Consider the following 17,904-nt stretch of genomic DNA (forward strand, 5'->3'; position numbering starts at 1 on the left):
GACCACACCAAACTAAGGGAGATTAGAAAACAGCAAGGGAAGGGGACCAGAATAGACATAACAACTGTAGACAAAACCTTAAACCTCCCTGGAGACCATTCTATTACGTGATATCAAAGAGAGCCATCCTTCTACAATGCTCTCTGGGTCCAGTGTGGGGGGTGACATTTTTGATGAGTATAAGTACCAATGGGCAGGGCAAGTCCTCCTTTTCAAGTCTAGAGGACACCATTCTCTCCTGGGTTTAGGAGAGCATGATAGGTCTTCAAAGTCTAGAGGAGGATATATTCCATTCCTCACTGTAGCAAAGGAAATCAACTTCTGACTAGGAATATAGTTATTATTGTTTTTATTTGACACCAGGCATGTGACCTGAACAGGAATAGTTAGGAATAGTTGTGAGGAGATTCATGGGAGAGGCAATATGGGCCTGAAACAGGGGTTACCTGGGGAATAGAGAAGAGGCAATGGGTATAAGAGATTGTAAGGAGAATCAGCAAGATTTGGGCATATGCTCGTAGATAGAGGATTTTGAAGAATGGCCTGAGAAATCCCCTAGGATCACAAGAACATCAAAAAACAAGCAAAGACCGAAACCTAGCACTCAAGATTTTTTTTTTTAATTTTTGTTGTGCCTTTTTGGTGTTTTTCCTAATAATCAATAGTGTTTTATTTTTGCCAATTACATGTAAAGATAGTTTTCATTCACCAGGGCTCTTGGGGTCCCACCCTACCTCTTTTTTTTTTAAGGTTTTTTTAGGTTTTTGTTTTGTTTTGTTTTGCAAGGCAGTGGGGTTAAGTAGTTTGCCCAAGGCCACACAGCTAGGTAATTATTAAGTGTCTGAGCTGGATTTGAACTCAGGTCCTCCTGACTCCAGGGCCAATGCTCTATTCACTGTGCCACCTAGCCACCCCCCCACCCTATCTCTTAATAATATCAGCATAGCTTCAGCAACCTTACCCTCCCTAAACAGGATTTCTCAATAACATCACAAATACATTATCTGCATCTTAATTCACAGTTCTATGGTGCTTAGCAGTTTACAAAATGGTCCCTTTGTATACAAAATGAAGTAGAAAATGAAATGATCATCTTTGTCTTACCGAGAAGGAAGCAGTGACCCTAGTTGGTATTGTACAGTGCCTCAGTAGCTCTGTCATTTGAACTCAGGACTTCCGGCCCCCAGGCCAGTGCTTTTTCCCCTTTATGGTGCCTCACCAAACTTTATCCTGAGATCATAAAATTATAGTCAACTAGTCTGCTTTTTAGAACATTGCTCTAAATGTTCTGTGCTCTGTGAAACTCTTCTGCCACCCTCATAATGTCTGTCCCACCACAAGCCATTAGCAGCTCAGGCAGAGCACGCTCCCAGCAGTGGGATGGCCCCATGATTCCTCACTGGGAATATTGTGGAGAGGGAGGGGATTCCTGGTCAAGTGGTCAAGTATAGCCTTGGACTCGGTGGTCCTTAGGCTGTTCCTATTTGGATACATTGTGATTTTGTCAATTCTTTGCAAATCCTTTCCTGTACATGATCTCCTGGGACCTCTGGGATCCACAGAGATGCTTGTCTTTATTTTACAAAGAAGTAACAGAGACTCAAAGAAGGGAAGAGACTCTTGACAGTCACATTAGTTAGTGGCAGAATGAGAATTTGGCCCAGGTCTCCTGTACTCTTCCTGCTGCCGCATGGAGACAAGCTGCAGCTGGCCTCCCACTGACTGCTTCCTGGGACTCTTTCTGATGCTCTGCCTTTCCCAGGCTCTCTCAGCTATATCTCTGGGATGTCCATCCCTTCACAAAAATAGGATAGGACACCCCCCCCTTCAGTCAACATAGCCCTTATCCAGGAGGCTGGGCCACAGGTCAAGGAGGCAGTCCATCTGCAACCCCCTCTCCAACCCTCCAGAGAAAAGAGGGGAGCTCTGGGGCCCAGGCAGCTGCAAAGGAAAAGGCAGCCCCTACAGCTGGTGGCTGAAATACAATTAGCCAATTAGTGTTCTTCGTGTGAAATACAATTAGTGTGGACACATAGAACTCCCAGCCTTCCCTGGTAACTCCCTCAGGCTGGTCCCCTGGTTTTGTAAACCCCCTTCACATCACACACCCCCTCCACCCACCCACCCCACCCCCACTACCTGTTCTCAATTCTTGATATTTCCCCCTCCCTCCTCTGACCAAGGCCTTCCTCCAGTCAGGACGCGGGGAAGGAACTGGCTCTGACCCTGACCATCTCTGTGACCTTGGGCAAGCCTGTGAAATGAAAGGTTATCCCAATGGCCTCTAAGGTCCCTCCCAGCTCTCATTAGATGAGCCTTTGATGAATTTGGATGGCAGAACTGGCATTGTTACCAGTGCTCCTGAATCCAAATTCATTGTTTATCTACCTCACCATGAAGTGAGACGACGAATGTAAAGCATATATAGAAATTCTCTCTATATATGAGCAGTTCCTCAAGGCTCCTTGTGTGGGGTAGAGTATCAGGCAGAAATGGACCCAACCAGAAAACTGCCTGACCTGGGGCTGCTAAGAAACCTTTTTCGTGCCCTCCCTCAGCCCTACGCCCCCCTTCCCTTTAAGGATTAATATCGCAATTGTTTCTTGCATAGATCACCCGCCCAGCAGCTCAATGTGAAATCAATTCCTGCAGCGCAGGTTTGACAGGCCAATAACCTCAGAACTCATCTCCAGCCCCCACCCAGGATTTGTGTTCTCGGCTGGGTAGGCAGACAGCCCCCGGGACCGGGACGGATGGGGCCTGAGCTGTTTGTTTGGGTGGGTTTTTTTATTGCCCAGGAAAATGAGTCTTTGCAAAGGTTCCCATGTCAGCTGCTATAGGAACATTAGGAGTGGTGAACATCACCCCTTGGAGCCGTCACACAGCACCTGCGCCCCCTCCCTACTCAGCACAGTGGCAGGCTCTGTCTGCTGCTCTTCCAAGCTCTTAAAATGAAATTGCTGCTTGTTATTGCTCTAGCCAGAGTCAGAGGGATGTAACCTCACTGGGCAGCAAGGGGACTCTGCAGAGAGTTAGGGGCATATTGATAGCTTTCTTCCCTTGGGATGCAAGGAGGGCTTTCAAGGGTGGCTGGGCTGAAATTAGGCTAGCCACAGTCAGTAACAACGACGATCATTCCCATTTCTGTAGAACTGACAAAGTGCATTCTCCACAATAACCTTCACATGAGTCATTTTAAAAAGAATTTATTCCCGTTATACAGATGAGGAAACTAAGGCTCAGGGAAGATGAAATCATCCTAGTCTCAGTAGAGAGAATCCTTTAGTTGAACCAAGAACTTCATATAAATTCCCTCTGTAACTTCTCTGACAAAAGCATAATCTATCTCTGGGGCCACTCACTAGTTCCCAAAGTCTCACGGTTTACTCTTGGAAAATTAACCCAGCCTAAATATTCTTATCTGTGACTTTTGCTCATTACTCCTAGTTCTGCAGTCTGGTATGAAACAGAATAATCCTTGGCCCTCTTCCTCATGACAACCTTTTATGTACTTCAATTCATTCCTGGGCATCTCACTAGAGGCGCCCTAAGTTAGCATCATCCCTTTCTGAGTTTCTTAGTCCAACCAATCATCAAGTTCCAAATCTACCCAGTTATCCTTTCATTCATATATATCTTCATCTTTCTGGTAAGATTGGCATGAGAGAGACTCTCAGGTCTTGTGTGCCATCCTGTGTCTGTGGCACACCCTCATCAACCAATCTAGTGATGTTCGTTGCCAAAGGATAGGAACAAGGTTATCCAGTAGGAAAATCTGTTCTCATTGAAACCCTGCTGACCCTGAGTGGTCATCATTTCCTTTCTAAATGATCCAGATCATCCCTTTAGTTCCACAGTGCAGAAATTAGAGTCTAGCTCACAGAATAGGTACTTCACTTAATCTTTTTTGCAAACTGATATATTTGCCATCTCCACATCTTCAGCAGAGCCCTGTTCTCCACAGTCTTTCAAAAACTTCACCAGTAAGAGTGGAACAAGTACTTCAGTCAGTAAGACCCAGGTTCAGTCCCATTTGTGACCCTAGGCAAATCTTTTTTTTTCTTTTTTTGGGGGGGGGAGGGGGAAGAGGGAGAGAAAAGGAGTGCACAGGTGGGTTAAGTGAGTTGCCCAGAGTCACATTGCTAGTTACATGTCTGAGGCAGAATTTGAACTCTGATCCTTATGGCCTGGTGCTTATGCTACTCTATCCCCTGGATCATCTAGCTGCCCCCCAAATCACTTTATCTCTCTGTACCTCAGTTTCCTCATCTGTAAAATAAGAATAGCAGTCACTGCCTGTAGTACTTAGATCAGGTTGTCCTTGTCAGGATCAAGTATAAAAAGGGATGTAGAATGCTTTATGAATGATCAGCTATTGTTATCCTGGGATAGAGTTCCTCTACACCTGATGACCCTTACTGGCACCAAGGGAAATTACATGCTTCTTCATCTCACTACAGTTATAAAAAGAGGCAAACGACAATCCCTGCCTTCAAGAAACTCACAATCTAATGGAGAAAACTGCATGTAGATAAATGAATACAAAACTATATGCAGTATAAATAGGAACTAATTAACAGAAAGTGAATTAAGAGGACTTGAGGAAGGCTTCCTGTAGAAGGTGAGATTTTAATTGTGACTTAAAGGAAACCAAGGAAATGAGTAAGTCAGCAGAGGATGAATAGTGCTATAGATGTGGGAGCTAGCCAGGAAGAATGTCAAGAACCAAAAGATGTTATCTTGTTTGTGGATCAAAGAGTAAGATGTAAGAAGACTTGTAGGAGGGAGGGGTTAAGTTATGAAGGACTTCAGATGTCAAACAGACCATTTAGTATTTGATCTGTTGGCAAAAGAAAGACCCTGAAATAAGGGCCTGCTTTCCATTGATGAGTATGTCAGAGGACAGACAGGTGGCAGAATGGATAGAGCACCGGCCTTGGAGTCAGGAAAATGGAAGTTCAAATCCAGTCTCAGACACTTTGCTGTTGCTAGTTGTGTGACCTTGGGCAAGTCACTTAACCTTGATTGCCTCATATCCAGGGCCAGCTCCAGTTGTCCTAATTCATATCTGGCCACTGGACCCTTATGACTCTGGAGGAGAAAATGAGGCTGGTAACTTAGCACAGCCCCCCTCACTCAAATCCAATTCATGACATGGTATCATCTGCCTGATGTGTCATGGTCTTCATATTCTTCGAATATGAAGGACAAACATCATCATCACTTATTTGAGGTTTCATCCTCACACTGTTTGTTCTATTCTTTCTGGCCCAGAAACTTGAAGCAAAGTAAGTCACATAGTTCTGCTTCCTCTTCATGTTCTATCCAATCCTTTGCATTGGTCCTGTTTCTTCTTTGGTCTTCTTCTGAGCTCCAATATAGTTTTTAAAAGCCTTTCTTATTGTCCTTAACAGTCATTGCCACCTCAATTCATCTTGCATTTTATTGATTCTGACAGTGATTTTTATGGGAACCATGCCAGTCTTTTGTATTTATTCTTCATTAACTACCTTCCTTCCATCTTCTATCCATGCCTTTTTGAACTCTGTCAGAGTTCCCTGTGCATCCACATCAACCCCTTTAGACAACTTCCCTTAGTTTTTCTCTTTGGAATAGTCTCTGTGCCTTTAGAATTTCATTATCAAGAGCCTCTCATCCATCTTGGGCTTATTCTGCTTATAGAATTTTAGGACTTAGGATCCTTCCCAGAACCCCAAAATCTAAGGTACACATCCAGCTATTCGCAGCTTTCTTCCCCTTCCCTATCATAAATTCTAAACTAGAATAAATACTTCTTCCCAAAATTGCCATCATTTATGTATCAGCAATCAGATCCTCCTGTAAGTTAGACTGAGGTTCAGGAATGAAATTTTTTTGAAGAATGAGTTGCCTAGGGTTGGTTTATAAAACTTTCAATTTCAAGAGTCAACTCCTGACACAAAGGCCAGTGCTCCACCAGTATTGTCATACTGCCTCACTGCTCTGGGCCAAGTGAAGAGCAGAGGAGGGCAGAGAAAGAAAACCTCACCTCCCTGATTGCTCATTTCCAGGTGCCTTTAGATTTCCCATGGGTATGGATAACAGAATACCTGAAAACCTAAGAGACCACAGACACCATTGATTCCAACCATTTTAGGGAGGAAGAAAAATGGTCCCCAGCAAGGGAAGAAAAAGACTTCCTACATGCCATATAGCAAGTTAGTGGCAAGACCAAGACTAGAACTCAGATCTCCTGACTTCTCACCTCTAGGCTATTTCAGTGCAAATGATGTCTTATATTTCCAAAATTTATTTTTTGCAAAGGCTTCAAAGTACCAATGACTCTCCATTCATCAGAGTGAAAAAAGGCAGACCAGCATCTTGACACTTCTATATATGACTTTCTCCAACCCCTGCCCTCACCCTACCCCTAATTCCTTATGGAAGTTCTGAGCCACAGTGTTGGTGGCAAGAGACCCCTCTGAACAGAAGCGAGTATTCCACCCAGGCCCAGGAAATGTCAGCATGGGAAGGAACCAGAGAGCATAGACTATACCTCAGTATTTTATGAATCTGGGGCAAGGAAGAGATTCCCTCCACCAGTGCAAATGGAGGACTTCCACATCTTAGTAGCCAGCACCAAGAGCTATTGTGGCCAAGCCTCTAATCCTTCTGCAATCAACCTGGTCATGAGCTTCTTGTCAAACTTCTCAGCAAGAGACTCAGACTATTGGCAGGCCTCAATTCAAACCTTTCCAGCTTGGGAGAACCCAGCATAGCTCACCCTCTGATAACCTGGGGGGGGGGGGGTCACCATGATGCATTGCAGTCAGATGTCAGTGGAATGCTCCTGAAAAGAACTGTTTAAAACAAAGAATATTATTCCTAGAATATATATCGAGCTGGAAGATTCTTTAGACCATATAATCTAACCTCTTTATTTTACAAAGGAAAACTTGAGTCTCAGGATAAAGGTGCAGAATCCCCTCAATCCATGGCAGGGTCAAGACAAAAGTGACTCCATGTAACCAGATCCCCAGCACCCAATAATGAACATGATTCAATCTAAGAAATATTAATTATCTGTCATGCATCAAATAGTAGGCTTGTCCCATGAGGTACACAGATGAAGCCCTTGTTCTCCAGGAGCTTACAGTCCTCTTAGGAGCAGGGAAAGAGGACAATATAATGAGATAAAATAAGATGGAGCAAAGGAGGGATCCAGAAGTTAGCTCTGAGGAAATGGAAGGTAAAATAAAGATAAGAAGACTGAAGAGGGGTTGGCACCCAAAAGGTTTCCCCATTATCTTATTATGTAATTTTACTATCTCTTATACTTGATTTTTTTTTCCCTTAAGGATATGATTTCTCTCTCATCACATTCAACTTAGATCAATGTATACCATGGAAACAATGTAAAGACTAACAGACTGCCTTTGGTGGGGCTGGGGGGAGGGAAGCAAAATGGGGGGAAATTGTAGAATTCAAAATGAATGGATAGATAGATAGATAGATAGATAGATAGATAGATAGATAGATAGATAAAAGAGAAGACAACAAGGGAACAAAAAAGGTTTCCAAGGAGGTGAGGAGGGGTTTCAGTCAAGATGAGGAAGAAAATGCATGGCTTGTCTGTGTGAATGCCCAGAGAAAGGAAGGAGTTGGGACACAGTTAAGAGGGTTTAACCTGACTACAGAGGGCAAAGGGAAGGGATGAGAAAATTGAAGCCAAGTTGTATGTTAGTTGGGATTCAACAGATGTAAGCCCCATTTGGGTTTGCAATTTCCTCCTTCAGATAAGGAAAACTGCAATAAACAGGAGTAGGTGACTTTCCCAGGGTCACACAGTTAGGAAGTATCTTGAGGGCAGATTTAAACTCAGAAAGATGAGTTTTCCTAACTCCAGCTCCCCAGAAGGGAAATCTTAAATAATTTTGAACAAGGAAGTGATAGGGTTGGTTTTGTACCTGAGGAGATTGCTTAAGCTATAGAATAGAGGAAAGTAAGATTAGTGTTAGGGAGCCTCCTAAAGGTCCAAGTCTCAGTGTACCTTACTACCCCTTTATACACCTACCTCTGTACCTCTGCACTAGCCATCTCCAGTGCTTGGAAGTCAAGTCAGCCAACCTGTGCTGGGCTAAGACTGCAAATATAAACAAAAGCAAAAAGATAGACATTCACCCCCCCCAAAAAAAAAAATCCCCCTCCCAGGGGATTTACATTCTAATGGGAGAAGGGATCCTGAAAAGCCCTCCATTGAAGTAAAGAACTCAAAGTCACTAGGAGAGACCTGGAAGGAGCTAAAGATGACTGGTCAGGGCACTTTCTCACAGTGGAGGCTGAAAGAGAAGCCAGAGGCACAGGAACCTTCCAGGGCTAAAGGGAAAGGAGGACAGGCTCCTTCCTTGTCCCCTACTCAGAGAAACCCTCTCCTTTCTCCCTTCAAATGTACCTTCTACAGGAAGCTTGTCCTCCTGCCTCCCTACTGCCAAGGCCCTCCTTTTTAAACTACTAGATGTGGAGTTCATGTTCTTTCATTTCTATTTATATGGTCAAAATTTAAATCTAGCCTTCTCTCCCCCTTTAGATTTGGGATTGTTTTATACCATTTTATATGGTTTGGCCAGTACTTGGCCCAGTGAAGGGAGATGAGGGCCTAAGTAATTTCTGGCCTTAGTATTAGAAAGGTCAGGTGTACTCTGTAGAGATAAAACTGATGGCCTTTGGTAACAGTGATCACCCACATGGGTAAAAGAGGAGATTCAAAGGGAGCTCCATGGCTCAGGGGTAGCTAGATTCATGGAAGATTGTGGTGGCATCATTAAGTCTGGCAAGAAGTTGGGAGGAGGGGCATCTAGGTGGCGCAGTGGATAGAGCACCAGCCCTGGAGTCAGGAGGACCTGAATTCAAATGTGACCCCAGGTACTTCATAATTACCTAGCTGTGTGGCCTTGGACAAGTCACTTAACCCTACTGCCTTGCAAAAAAAAACTAAAGAAAAAAAGAAGTTGGGAGGAGGACCAGGTTTGGGTAGAACCAGAGTGAATTCTGTATGTGACATGTTGAATTGAGATTACAATGGAATATCCCAGGAGAAGTAATCTGTGGGCAATTTGAAGAATGAGACCCAAAGCTACAGAGAGATTTGGGAGACATCTACATCACTGGGATCATTGAAATGGTGGGTGGCATTAGATGGACTCTAGACAGGAACTGGACAGCAGAAGCTCAACCAGAAACAAGGCTCACACCTTAAGAGCTTCTGCACCCCTTTCACATTCATTCAGTCCTCCATCTTTGGGTGGCTAGTGTGGAAGCCCAGCCAACCTGTCCTTTTCCCTTCCCAGGCAGCATCAGAAAAGGCAGACTTTGATTGCTGTTGAGCTAAGAAGAGACTGTCACATGGGAAAAAGGGTTAGATAGTTGGTCCAGGTTTCTAGATAACTGAAATTTAACCTTTAGGGAACAGAATTTAGTTTGGGGGTTTTTTTGTTTTGTTTTGTTTTTAGTTTTTGCAAGGCAATGGAATTAAGTGGCTTGCCCAAGGCCACACAGCTAGGTAATTATTAAGTGTCTGAGGTCAGATTTGAACTCAGGTACTCCTGACTCCAGAGCCGGTGCTCTATCCACTGTGCCACCTAGCTGCCCTAGGGATCAGAATTTAAAATCAAAAAATTTATGTTTTAATAATATGAATTTTTTTTCAGTTATCAGTCTAAACAATAAGTGGAACACAGAAAAATAAGCCCAGCCCCTCCTTTCAGAGATCTCACTGTCCAGAAAGGGAAATAACAGGCAGCTGACCATAGTGGCACGCAGAGAATGGTGAGAGCCATGAGAGGGGGATAGTCACAGGACTGAGAGGGGCCTCTAGAGATGCAGGGCTCCTTTGCGTATCTGTTGTTGGTGCCAGAATTAGTTCTGGCTACTTCAGCCTCAGGGAAGCCTGTAGGCTGCCGCAGCCCCCAACCCCAGGCAGGATTTGGTTAAGTAGGTGTGAGAAAGAGAAATGAGGAGCAGCCTAATTGTGGGCACATAGTAGATCCTAAATAAATGTTGGTTAATGGGGAAGGGGAATGAAGTCAGACAGGTCTCCATTCTTAAGGACTCTGGGGATTCTAAAGTGACCCTGGCCCAGGTACATTTAAATTGAGAAAACTTCCTGGCAGAGGAGGAGTATCAAGGAACATAAAATAAGCCTCAATGGAAGGGATCAGCAATGAATCCCTAGCCCACTTTAAGAATCTCCCTAAACTGTGGCGTTTGGGGTGGGGCTTGCTGCTGCAGGGCCGCCTAACAGATGGGAAAGGGAGGACCATCGACTGCAAGGACGCCATCTTCATCATGACATCCAATGTGGCCAGTGAGGAGATCGCCCAGCACGCCTTGCAGCTTCGCCAGGAAGCTCTGGAGCTTAGCCGAAATAGACTTGCTGAGAATCTTGGTATGGGCTGTCCTTCAGTGGCCGGAGAGCAGGCTTCATCTCTTCTACCAGAATATAACTTTCCTAGATCCTTGGGGAGGGGGGGGCGAGGTCGGTCTTGAGCCTAGGATCCAGAGGGCGTTTGTTAGGCAAGAAACTAGATAATTAAGCATTTGTGCAGCACCAGCTGTATATACCCAGAGCATTGTTCTAGGCAACACAAAGGGACAGAAATAGAAAAAATAACTCCTAGAAAGGCTAGTGTTGTCATTTTGAGAATTGCCATTCTTTTGGATTGCTGATACTCGAACACATGGTCCAAGAAGAGTGATGGGGGTAAAGGGGGGGGGGGGAGGCATGGCCCCTGTCCTCAGAGTTCCTGGTTTAAGGGAGAGACAGAAGGGACAAATAAAATCAACAGAAACAAAAGTAATGTTCAACCACAGTAATTGCCCGAGATCATTGAGAGGCAGGATTGTCAGAGATTGTCCAGGGTAATTGGCAAATGAACTGTATCTTTCTGGGAAGGGCTTCTGAAGCATGAAGTAGACACTGGACTCTGGTGTGATGGACAGAAGCAAGAGTATCTTGAGAAGGACTTTTATCGGCTTCCTGTTTGACCTCCTCCCCAAAATACTCAAGTCTTGACCTATCCTTCCTGCTTCCCAGGGACTCGGAAAGTACCTTCTCAGTTCCTCAAAACATGTGGGATACCCTGGGCTTGCTCAGGAAAGAGACGAGACAATTTCTTGTCTTTCCCACAGGGGATGTCCAGCTGAGTGACAAGATCACCATCTCAAAAAACTTCAAGGAGAACGTGATTCGACCAATTCTGAAGGTATCAAACAATAGCAGAAGAAAATCCCCTGAACTGGTCCCCTCCCTGTGACCCAAGATAAACTCTCCCATCTCTTTCCCAGGCTCACTTCCGGAGGGATGAATTTCTGGGTCGGATAAATGAGATTGTCTACTTTCTTCCCTTCTGTCACTCGGAGCTTATTCAATTAGTTAACAAGGAACTGACCTTCTGGGCAAAGAGAGTAAGAGTGGGGTTGTTGGGGGGGAGGCTGGTTTTGGGTGGGGATCAGGTGATGGAAATTAGGGTATGTTTTTCTTGTTTCTGAGAGAATTTCTGAGAATTGTGAGATCAGCCCTCAAGCCAGTCCCCACTCTCTAATCCCTAGAGTTTTGGTTAAAAATGAATGAAGCAAGGTATACAACTTGAATGAACAAAGAGCTCGGAGGAGAAAGATTCTGGTCAACAAGACTCATTTCCATTGTGGAGCTTCATCTTCTTGTCTTTGTCTTTCTCAGGCCAAGCAGAGGCATGATATCACACTGCTTTGGGACCGAGAGGTAGCTGATGTACTGGTAGATGGTTACAATGTTCATTATGGTGCCCGTTCCATCCGACATGAGGTATGGTCTTAATGTCAAAACCTTCAATATTTCATAAGATGGGATATCATTGTTGTGGGGGCTCCCTCAACATCCTCAGATCGCTTCTTCCCCCAAGAGATGGTCTTGTGAGGTGTAACTCATCCCTCACCAATCTGGTTCACATAGTGCTCAAAACCCTTCTAGTTTGGAGTTCATACTCTTAATGCCTTAGGTTTCCAGAGCCTCCTAGCACCTTCAGGCTCTGAGACAGTTCGAAAGAAGACTTGAATGGAGAGTTAGTCTCAGAGCCCTAGATTCTAAGCAGGCTGGGCCCTCAGTCCTCACCTCCCCCCCGCCCCATCCCACCCCAGGTACACAGGGCCTAGTACTGCTTGCCCATCAGCTGCCTGCATGGGCTTGCTCAGACCACCTAGCCTGCTGGCCCACCTGCCATTCAACATTTCTGTACTCATTTCAATCCAGACCTGAAGGCATGGGGGTCCCAAGAAGAAAGGTGCCTTAGTCCTGAGGCCTTGTTAGCTCAGTTCCATGGCTTCTACCTCTCTGTTTTGTGTAAGCCACCCTTGGGGAATGTCCCCAGACCTTGGCTCGCTAGTCAGCTCTGGTTGACCAGCTTGGACACAGGTTCCCCTTTTCACTAAAAACTAGAAAGGGACCAACTTCAAGCACTCCTCTCCTCTCATGCCTGAAACTGAGGCCCTTTGAAAAGCCTTTTCAGGGGCGGCTAGGTGGTGCAGTGCATAGAGCACCAGCCCTGGAGTCAGGAGTACCTGAGTTCAAATCCGGTCTCAGACACTTAATAATTGCCTAGCTGTGTGGCCTTGGGCAAGCCACTTAACCCCATTTGCCTTGCAAAAACTAAAAAAAAAAAAAAAAAAAAAAAAAAAAAAGCCTTTTCATTCATCTTTTCTTTTCTTGCTCTCTGGTAAAAAGTCAAATATAAGAAACTCTTGTTATGAGAGGCAGCCTGTTCATGGTGACTTGTGAGCTGGCTTCTGAGCCAGGAAGGTTGGGCTTTGGGTGGGATTCTAGGCAAGTTAGTGAACTTCTCAAATGGGAAGCCTCTCTTGGAGACCTCAGAAAAGGCAGAGAACAGCTGCAGGGGACATCCCTACCCCTTGTCTGAGAGCATCATCTTGTCTGGGCCCACCCACCACCACCCTCCAGAGTAATGTAGATGTAAAATTCAGTAGTTGTGTCACAGGAATGTTATTATCAGCAAGTATGGTTCTAAAGGCCTTCCCATCCCTGAGCAAGGTAGAGCCAAGCAGAGATGATGTTGCTATTCTCCCATGGGAGGAAAGCAAAGCTCCGTACTCACAGCCAGGCCACCTGTCTTCATCTCCAGTGTTCTTACACTAGTTTTGTGCATTTAAGAATATTGAGAGGAGGGATCCCTTGGAGGCCCCTCTGACATGTGCCAATCCTATGCCCAGTCCTGGCCCTCAGGGGGACACAGAGGAGAGAGTTCTTGGGCCCAACTAAGTAATGAGATTGTGGGACACAAACCCATCAAGCTGTCTGAGTTCCAGGGAGGGAGAAGCCCCTGTGGGCCAGGCAGTTAGGGAAGGAGATCCTGCCTCAACCACCAGAGCCTTCCCCACTGACTCCATCTGCTGTGGAGGCATCTCACATGTACTCACATCACCGTCTGCATCTCTAGCATGGCAGCTTCCTGAGGCCAGGGACTGTCTTTGTCTTCTTGTCCTCCAGCACCTAGCATAGCCTAGCGCATTATCAGCATTTAAGTAACAGTTATTGACTTATTGACCCAGGTGGAATCTGATCTAGGTTTTCCAGGATGGGATGGAAAAAAATAGAATCATTTTGAAAAAGTCCACAGAGATCTAAATGATCCTGCACAGGATTACCTGGCCCAGTTATGGGGTGCTCACTCTGTGGTAAGGGCCGGGACACGTAGGGAAACAACAAACTACATTGTTACATGAGGATTAGCCATAGGGCGAATGGAACGGCCTGATGGTGATGGCTCTTAGGGAGCAAGGGCAGAACAGATGGTAAGGTCCAGGTTTCCATCTTAGTGGAAGTGACTCCCAAGTTCCTGATCCAGAATTGTTAGGGAGGGGGATGGTAGAATCAAGTATTGGAGTCTAGATGGGCTTTTGAGTTCTCTTCTGTTGGGGTCAGAATGGAGGTGTGTCCTTTTCCAGGCCAGAGGAGACACCCCACCCCGGTAGAGCCCCGCTCCTTCTGGGTCTATGACTCTCTTGGATGTCTGGAGGCCCCTCCTCAGAAACATTGTTGAGAAACCATGTGATAGAGCAGAAGGAATGATAGACTTGGGGTCTTTGAGTCTGAATCTGAATCTGAATCTCATCTCCAACTCATCTTGAAAAAGTCACTTAATCCTCTGAATCCATAGGCTTCTCCTTCAAGGAAGACTTGGGGGGACAATTTGCAAAACTTCAGGTGTTTGAGACCCCAATAGCCATCTGGGCCAAGTGGGCATGGCTGGGCTAGGGGTAGAGAAGTATGGATGTGAGTGTTGATACCTTTGCAGGTGGAACGCCGCGTTGTGAACCAGTTGGCTGCTGCATATGAGCAGGACCTGCTTCCAGGGGGCTGCACTCTGAGAATCACAGTAGAAGATTCAGACAAACAACTCCTGAAGACCCCGGAACATCCCTCCCCCCAGTCAGAGAAGCGGCCACCCAAGCTTCGGCTGGAGATTGTGGACAAGGATAGCAAGAGCCGCAAACTGGACATCCGGGCACCCCTCCATCCAGAGAAAGTTTCCTATACGCTCTAGTACTAGGGATGGATCTGGCTCTGACCCCTCTCCCCAGCAAGGTTGTACCATGCCCCAGAAAACAATAAAGTCTGGTCAGATCTGGCTCCTGAGACCAGTTCCCCTGACCCCAGGAGGTCCAGAGTCCAGCTAAGGTCTTATGGCATCCAAACCTCAACAGACAGAGGAAGGGGGTGGGCTACTCCTGGAAATCTTCCTGTTCTTCCCTCTCAGTTCCAAGGTAGGGATGGTTTATCTGTGCCCTTTCTAGACACAATGAATTTGATTCTTTCTTCATCTAGTTCATCCTTGGCCAGGTTCCAGCCTTTCCCACTACATAGTTGAGTTGCTGAGAGGGTCCCAGCCAGTTATCCCCTTCTTTATCATAGAACTATACTGGGGAAGGCCCCAACTGATCTTCCCCCCCCCTCGACTGTGGGACAAAAGAGAACACTGGGAGCTTATATTCACTCCTATTTTTCCTTCGCCATCTACCACTAGTCATATAGGCAAATAGGCCCCACTGCTGACTGGAACTTGGAACCCAGTCAGAGGGTGACTCCCACACCATCTAAAGGCTTTCAGAAGGGGGTCCTAGGCCAGTTAGGAACCCATCTCCTCAAGGATGTGGAGAGGAAAATTAATCAGCAAAATCAGGTGAGCTAGCCTGGCTAGTTATTCAGATAGCTCAGAATGGTACCTTCCATAAAAGACTCCATGCCAGTCCAGGGCCCCAGGTGCAAGAGGACTGAGAATTACACTTCTTCTTTCCCATTTCTGGGACAGCTCAGGGAATGAATGAGAGTCAATGATGGAGGGTAGGAGAGAAGAAAGGAAGACTGGGCATAAGTGGGTGGGTGAGGAAAGCATAAGGGACCAGAGAAATTGTGTTGAGTATGGCATGACTGCAAGTTGAGAATTAGGGACAAGAGAGACTGGGGGCCTCAGGCGGCTGGCGAGAACAGACTGGGATTCAGGGTCTGCCAGGCAGTCTCATCTGCCATGTCTGCTCTCATCCACATTGGGTCTTCCTGAAATAAATATTTTCCAAACTCAACTTGTGTCTATTAGTCATGAGCCATATACACTGGAGCATTCATTCAACTAACATTACTAAAGTATCTGTACAGAGCACTAGGCTGGTGCTGGACAAGACACAATGTTTAGATAAACTGGGCTTATTTAAGTACAAAAATAAGACTCCAACACAGAAACCTACACTCAGTCATCTAGGTCTAAGTGCAAAAGTGCTAGAAAGATCTGAAAGGACAAGTTGTTGCTTGTTAGGAAGGTCAGGCATGGCTTCCCAAAGCAAGAGATGATGGTGTTGGGCAATGAAAGACAAGCACCATCCCTCCCAGCACTATTCCTTCCAGTTGTCTGCAACTTTCAGAGCACACTGTCGGGGACATCCCTGGACCTCAGGTGGAGCATGGAGTAGCCCCAGGCTTGGCTTTCTAGTAGCTAAGAATCAAGGCTGTGGTTCAACCTAGATCTCCATGCCAAAACATGGGGCCTATGAACACCTCTCTGGGGCCTTGGGCAGTACAACAGACAGCTGGGTTTGGGGTGGCTAGGTGGCGCAGTGGATAAAGCACTGGCCTTAGAGTCAGGAGTACCTGGGTTCAAATCCGGTCTTAGACATTTAGTGATTGCCTAGCTGTGTGGCCTTGGGGGGAGCCACTTAACCCCATTTGCCTTGCAAAAACCTTAAAAAAAAAAAAAGCTGGGTTTGGAGTCAAGAAGGTCCAGGTTCAAATCCTACCTGTTTTCTCTCCTGTTCTCAGTTTTATTTATTTATCTCTAAATGGGGACTCGGGATGTTATGAGTTCATGTAAAGTGCTCTGCAAGCCTTAAGGCCCTAAGTAAGTACTGCTGGTCAGAGTTGTGGATGCACATGAAGTAGTCTTAGAGATGTTCATTGTTGTTCCTGCCACCAGAACAGAACATTATTTTAATCTGTAGCAGCCACTTGACCCTGGATACCTTGCCTCTCAAGGAAAGAGGTGGGAGACCATCAATCGTATATACTCAAGTCATTCAGTGCCTGCTAAATCTACAGTGTGAGGATGACAAGAAGTAGCAACAGATCTAGATTTACTCTTGATTGAAAAGGTAGAATGGTGCACGGGATTAGGCCTCTGCTCAGCACCTCAGTTTCTCAAGACTCATGGAATTTAGAATTCCAGGGAATTTTTCAGGGGTTATCCCATTTATTTTACACAAGTGAGGAAAAGGACCCAGAGAAGGGGAGATGCTTGCCCAAGATCTCAAAGGTGTCCAGAACACATATGCATCCCATAAATTTTGGAATGCCTCATTTTCTTGGATGAAATAATTATTTCTATGATTTGTTGTTTTAAAATTAAGTTTCCAATTTTTGGTTTATCTTTACATAGCCTTTTATTGCATGTGATTTTTATCGATGATCTGGTTGCATTATTTCTCTGCATTTGATTGTAAGGTTTTTATGCCCTAGTACATGATCAGTTTTGGTATGGATACCATGTACTGTAGAGGAAAATGTGTATTTTCTATCCCAATTAAGTTTTCTCCAGAGGTCTATCATGTCTTTAAGTTTTCTAAGATTTTATTCACTCTTCTTAACTTACTTCTTGTTTATTTTGTGGTTAGATTTATCTAGTTCTGAGAGAGAGGGGTTGAGGTCATTATTAAAGTTTTGCTGTAATTCACTCAGCTTCTCCTCTTAAGAATTTGAACCCTATACCACTGGGTGCAAACATGTTTAATAATAATATAGCTTCATTTCCAATGGTGCCTTTTAAGAAGATGTAAGTGTCCTTCCTACCCCTTTTAATGAGATTGATTTTTGCTTTTGCTTTGTCTGCCATCCTGAATCCCTGATCACACCCCTGCTGCCACTCTTCTGTGCCTATTACCAGCTGTCCTCCTTCCTTAGTGTGTCCCAGAGGCCAGAGGTTCTCTTTCAGGATGTCACAAGGGGAAAGTTCACTTAGCAGCTGTGTGACCCTGGACAAGTCACTTAGCTATTGCTGATCTCCATTTCCTCATCTGTAAAAGACAACTGAAGACAGTTTCAGACTTTGGCACCACTATTTACTGTGACTATGGGTGAATCCTTTAACCACTTTGGGCTTTAGTCTCATCTGCAGAATGGGGTACAAGTTGGACTAGGTAACTGAGATAACTTTATGGTTCTAAATCCATTTTCCTAAGATCCTATTATTTAAATGTAGTACTCAAAGTTCAAGATCACTAAAAGTAAGGGTGATGAGAGAAATGAAAATTAAAGCAGTTGAGTTTTTACCTCATTACAAAAACTAGCCACAAAAATATGACAAGAGACAGAAACAACCTGTGTTAGAAGAC

The 17,904-nt window shown here is 45.1% G+C and overlaps 1 protein-coding gene across 4 annotated transcripts in view; it reads left to right on the forward strand.

Moving 5' to 3' along the window:
• The window catches only part of CLPB (ClpB family mitochondrial disaggregase), a 177,126-nt gene extending 161,517 nt beyond the window's left edge, over positions 1 to 15,609 (forward strand). For all 4 annotated transcript variants that reach the window (XM_074217294.1, XM_074217295.1, XM_074217296.1 and 1 more), the window contains 5 exons: positions 10,267 to 10,423; positions 11,167 to 11,240; positions 11,323 to 11,442; positions 11,717 to 11,821; positions 14,325 to 15,609. In XM_074217294.1, coding sequence (XP_074073395.1) covers positions 10,267 to 10,423; positions 11,167 to 11,240; positions 11,323 to 11,442; positions 11,717 to 11,821; positions 14,325 to 14,573 — 705 coding nt within the window. In that variant the 3' untranslated portion in view covers positions 14,574 to 15,609. The remainder of the gene's footprint in view (positions 1 to 10,266; positions 10,424 to 11,166; positions 11,241 to 11,322; positions 11,443 to 11,716; positions 11,822 to 14,324) is intronic.
• The last annotated feature ends 2,295 nt before the right edge of the window (positions 15,610 to 17,904 follow it).

The sequence above is a fragment of the Macrotis lagotis genome, chromosome 1 (genome assembly GCF_037893015.1).
Source record: "Macrotis lagotis isolate mMagLag1 chromosome 1, bilby.v1.9.chrom.fasta, whole genome shotgun sequence".
Lineage (NCBI taxonomy): Eukaryota > Metazoa > Chordata > Mammalia > Peramelemorphia > Peramelidae > Macrotis > Macrotis lagotis.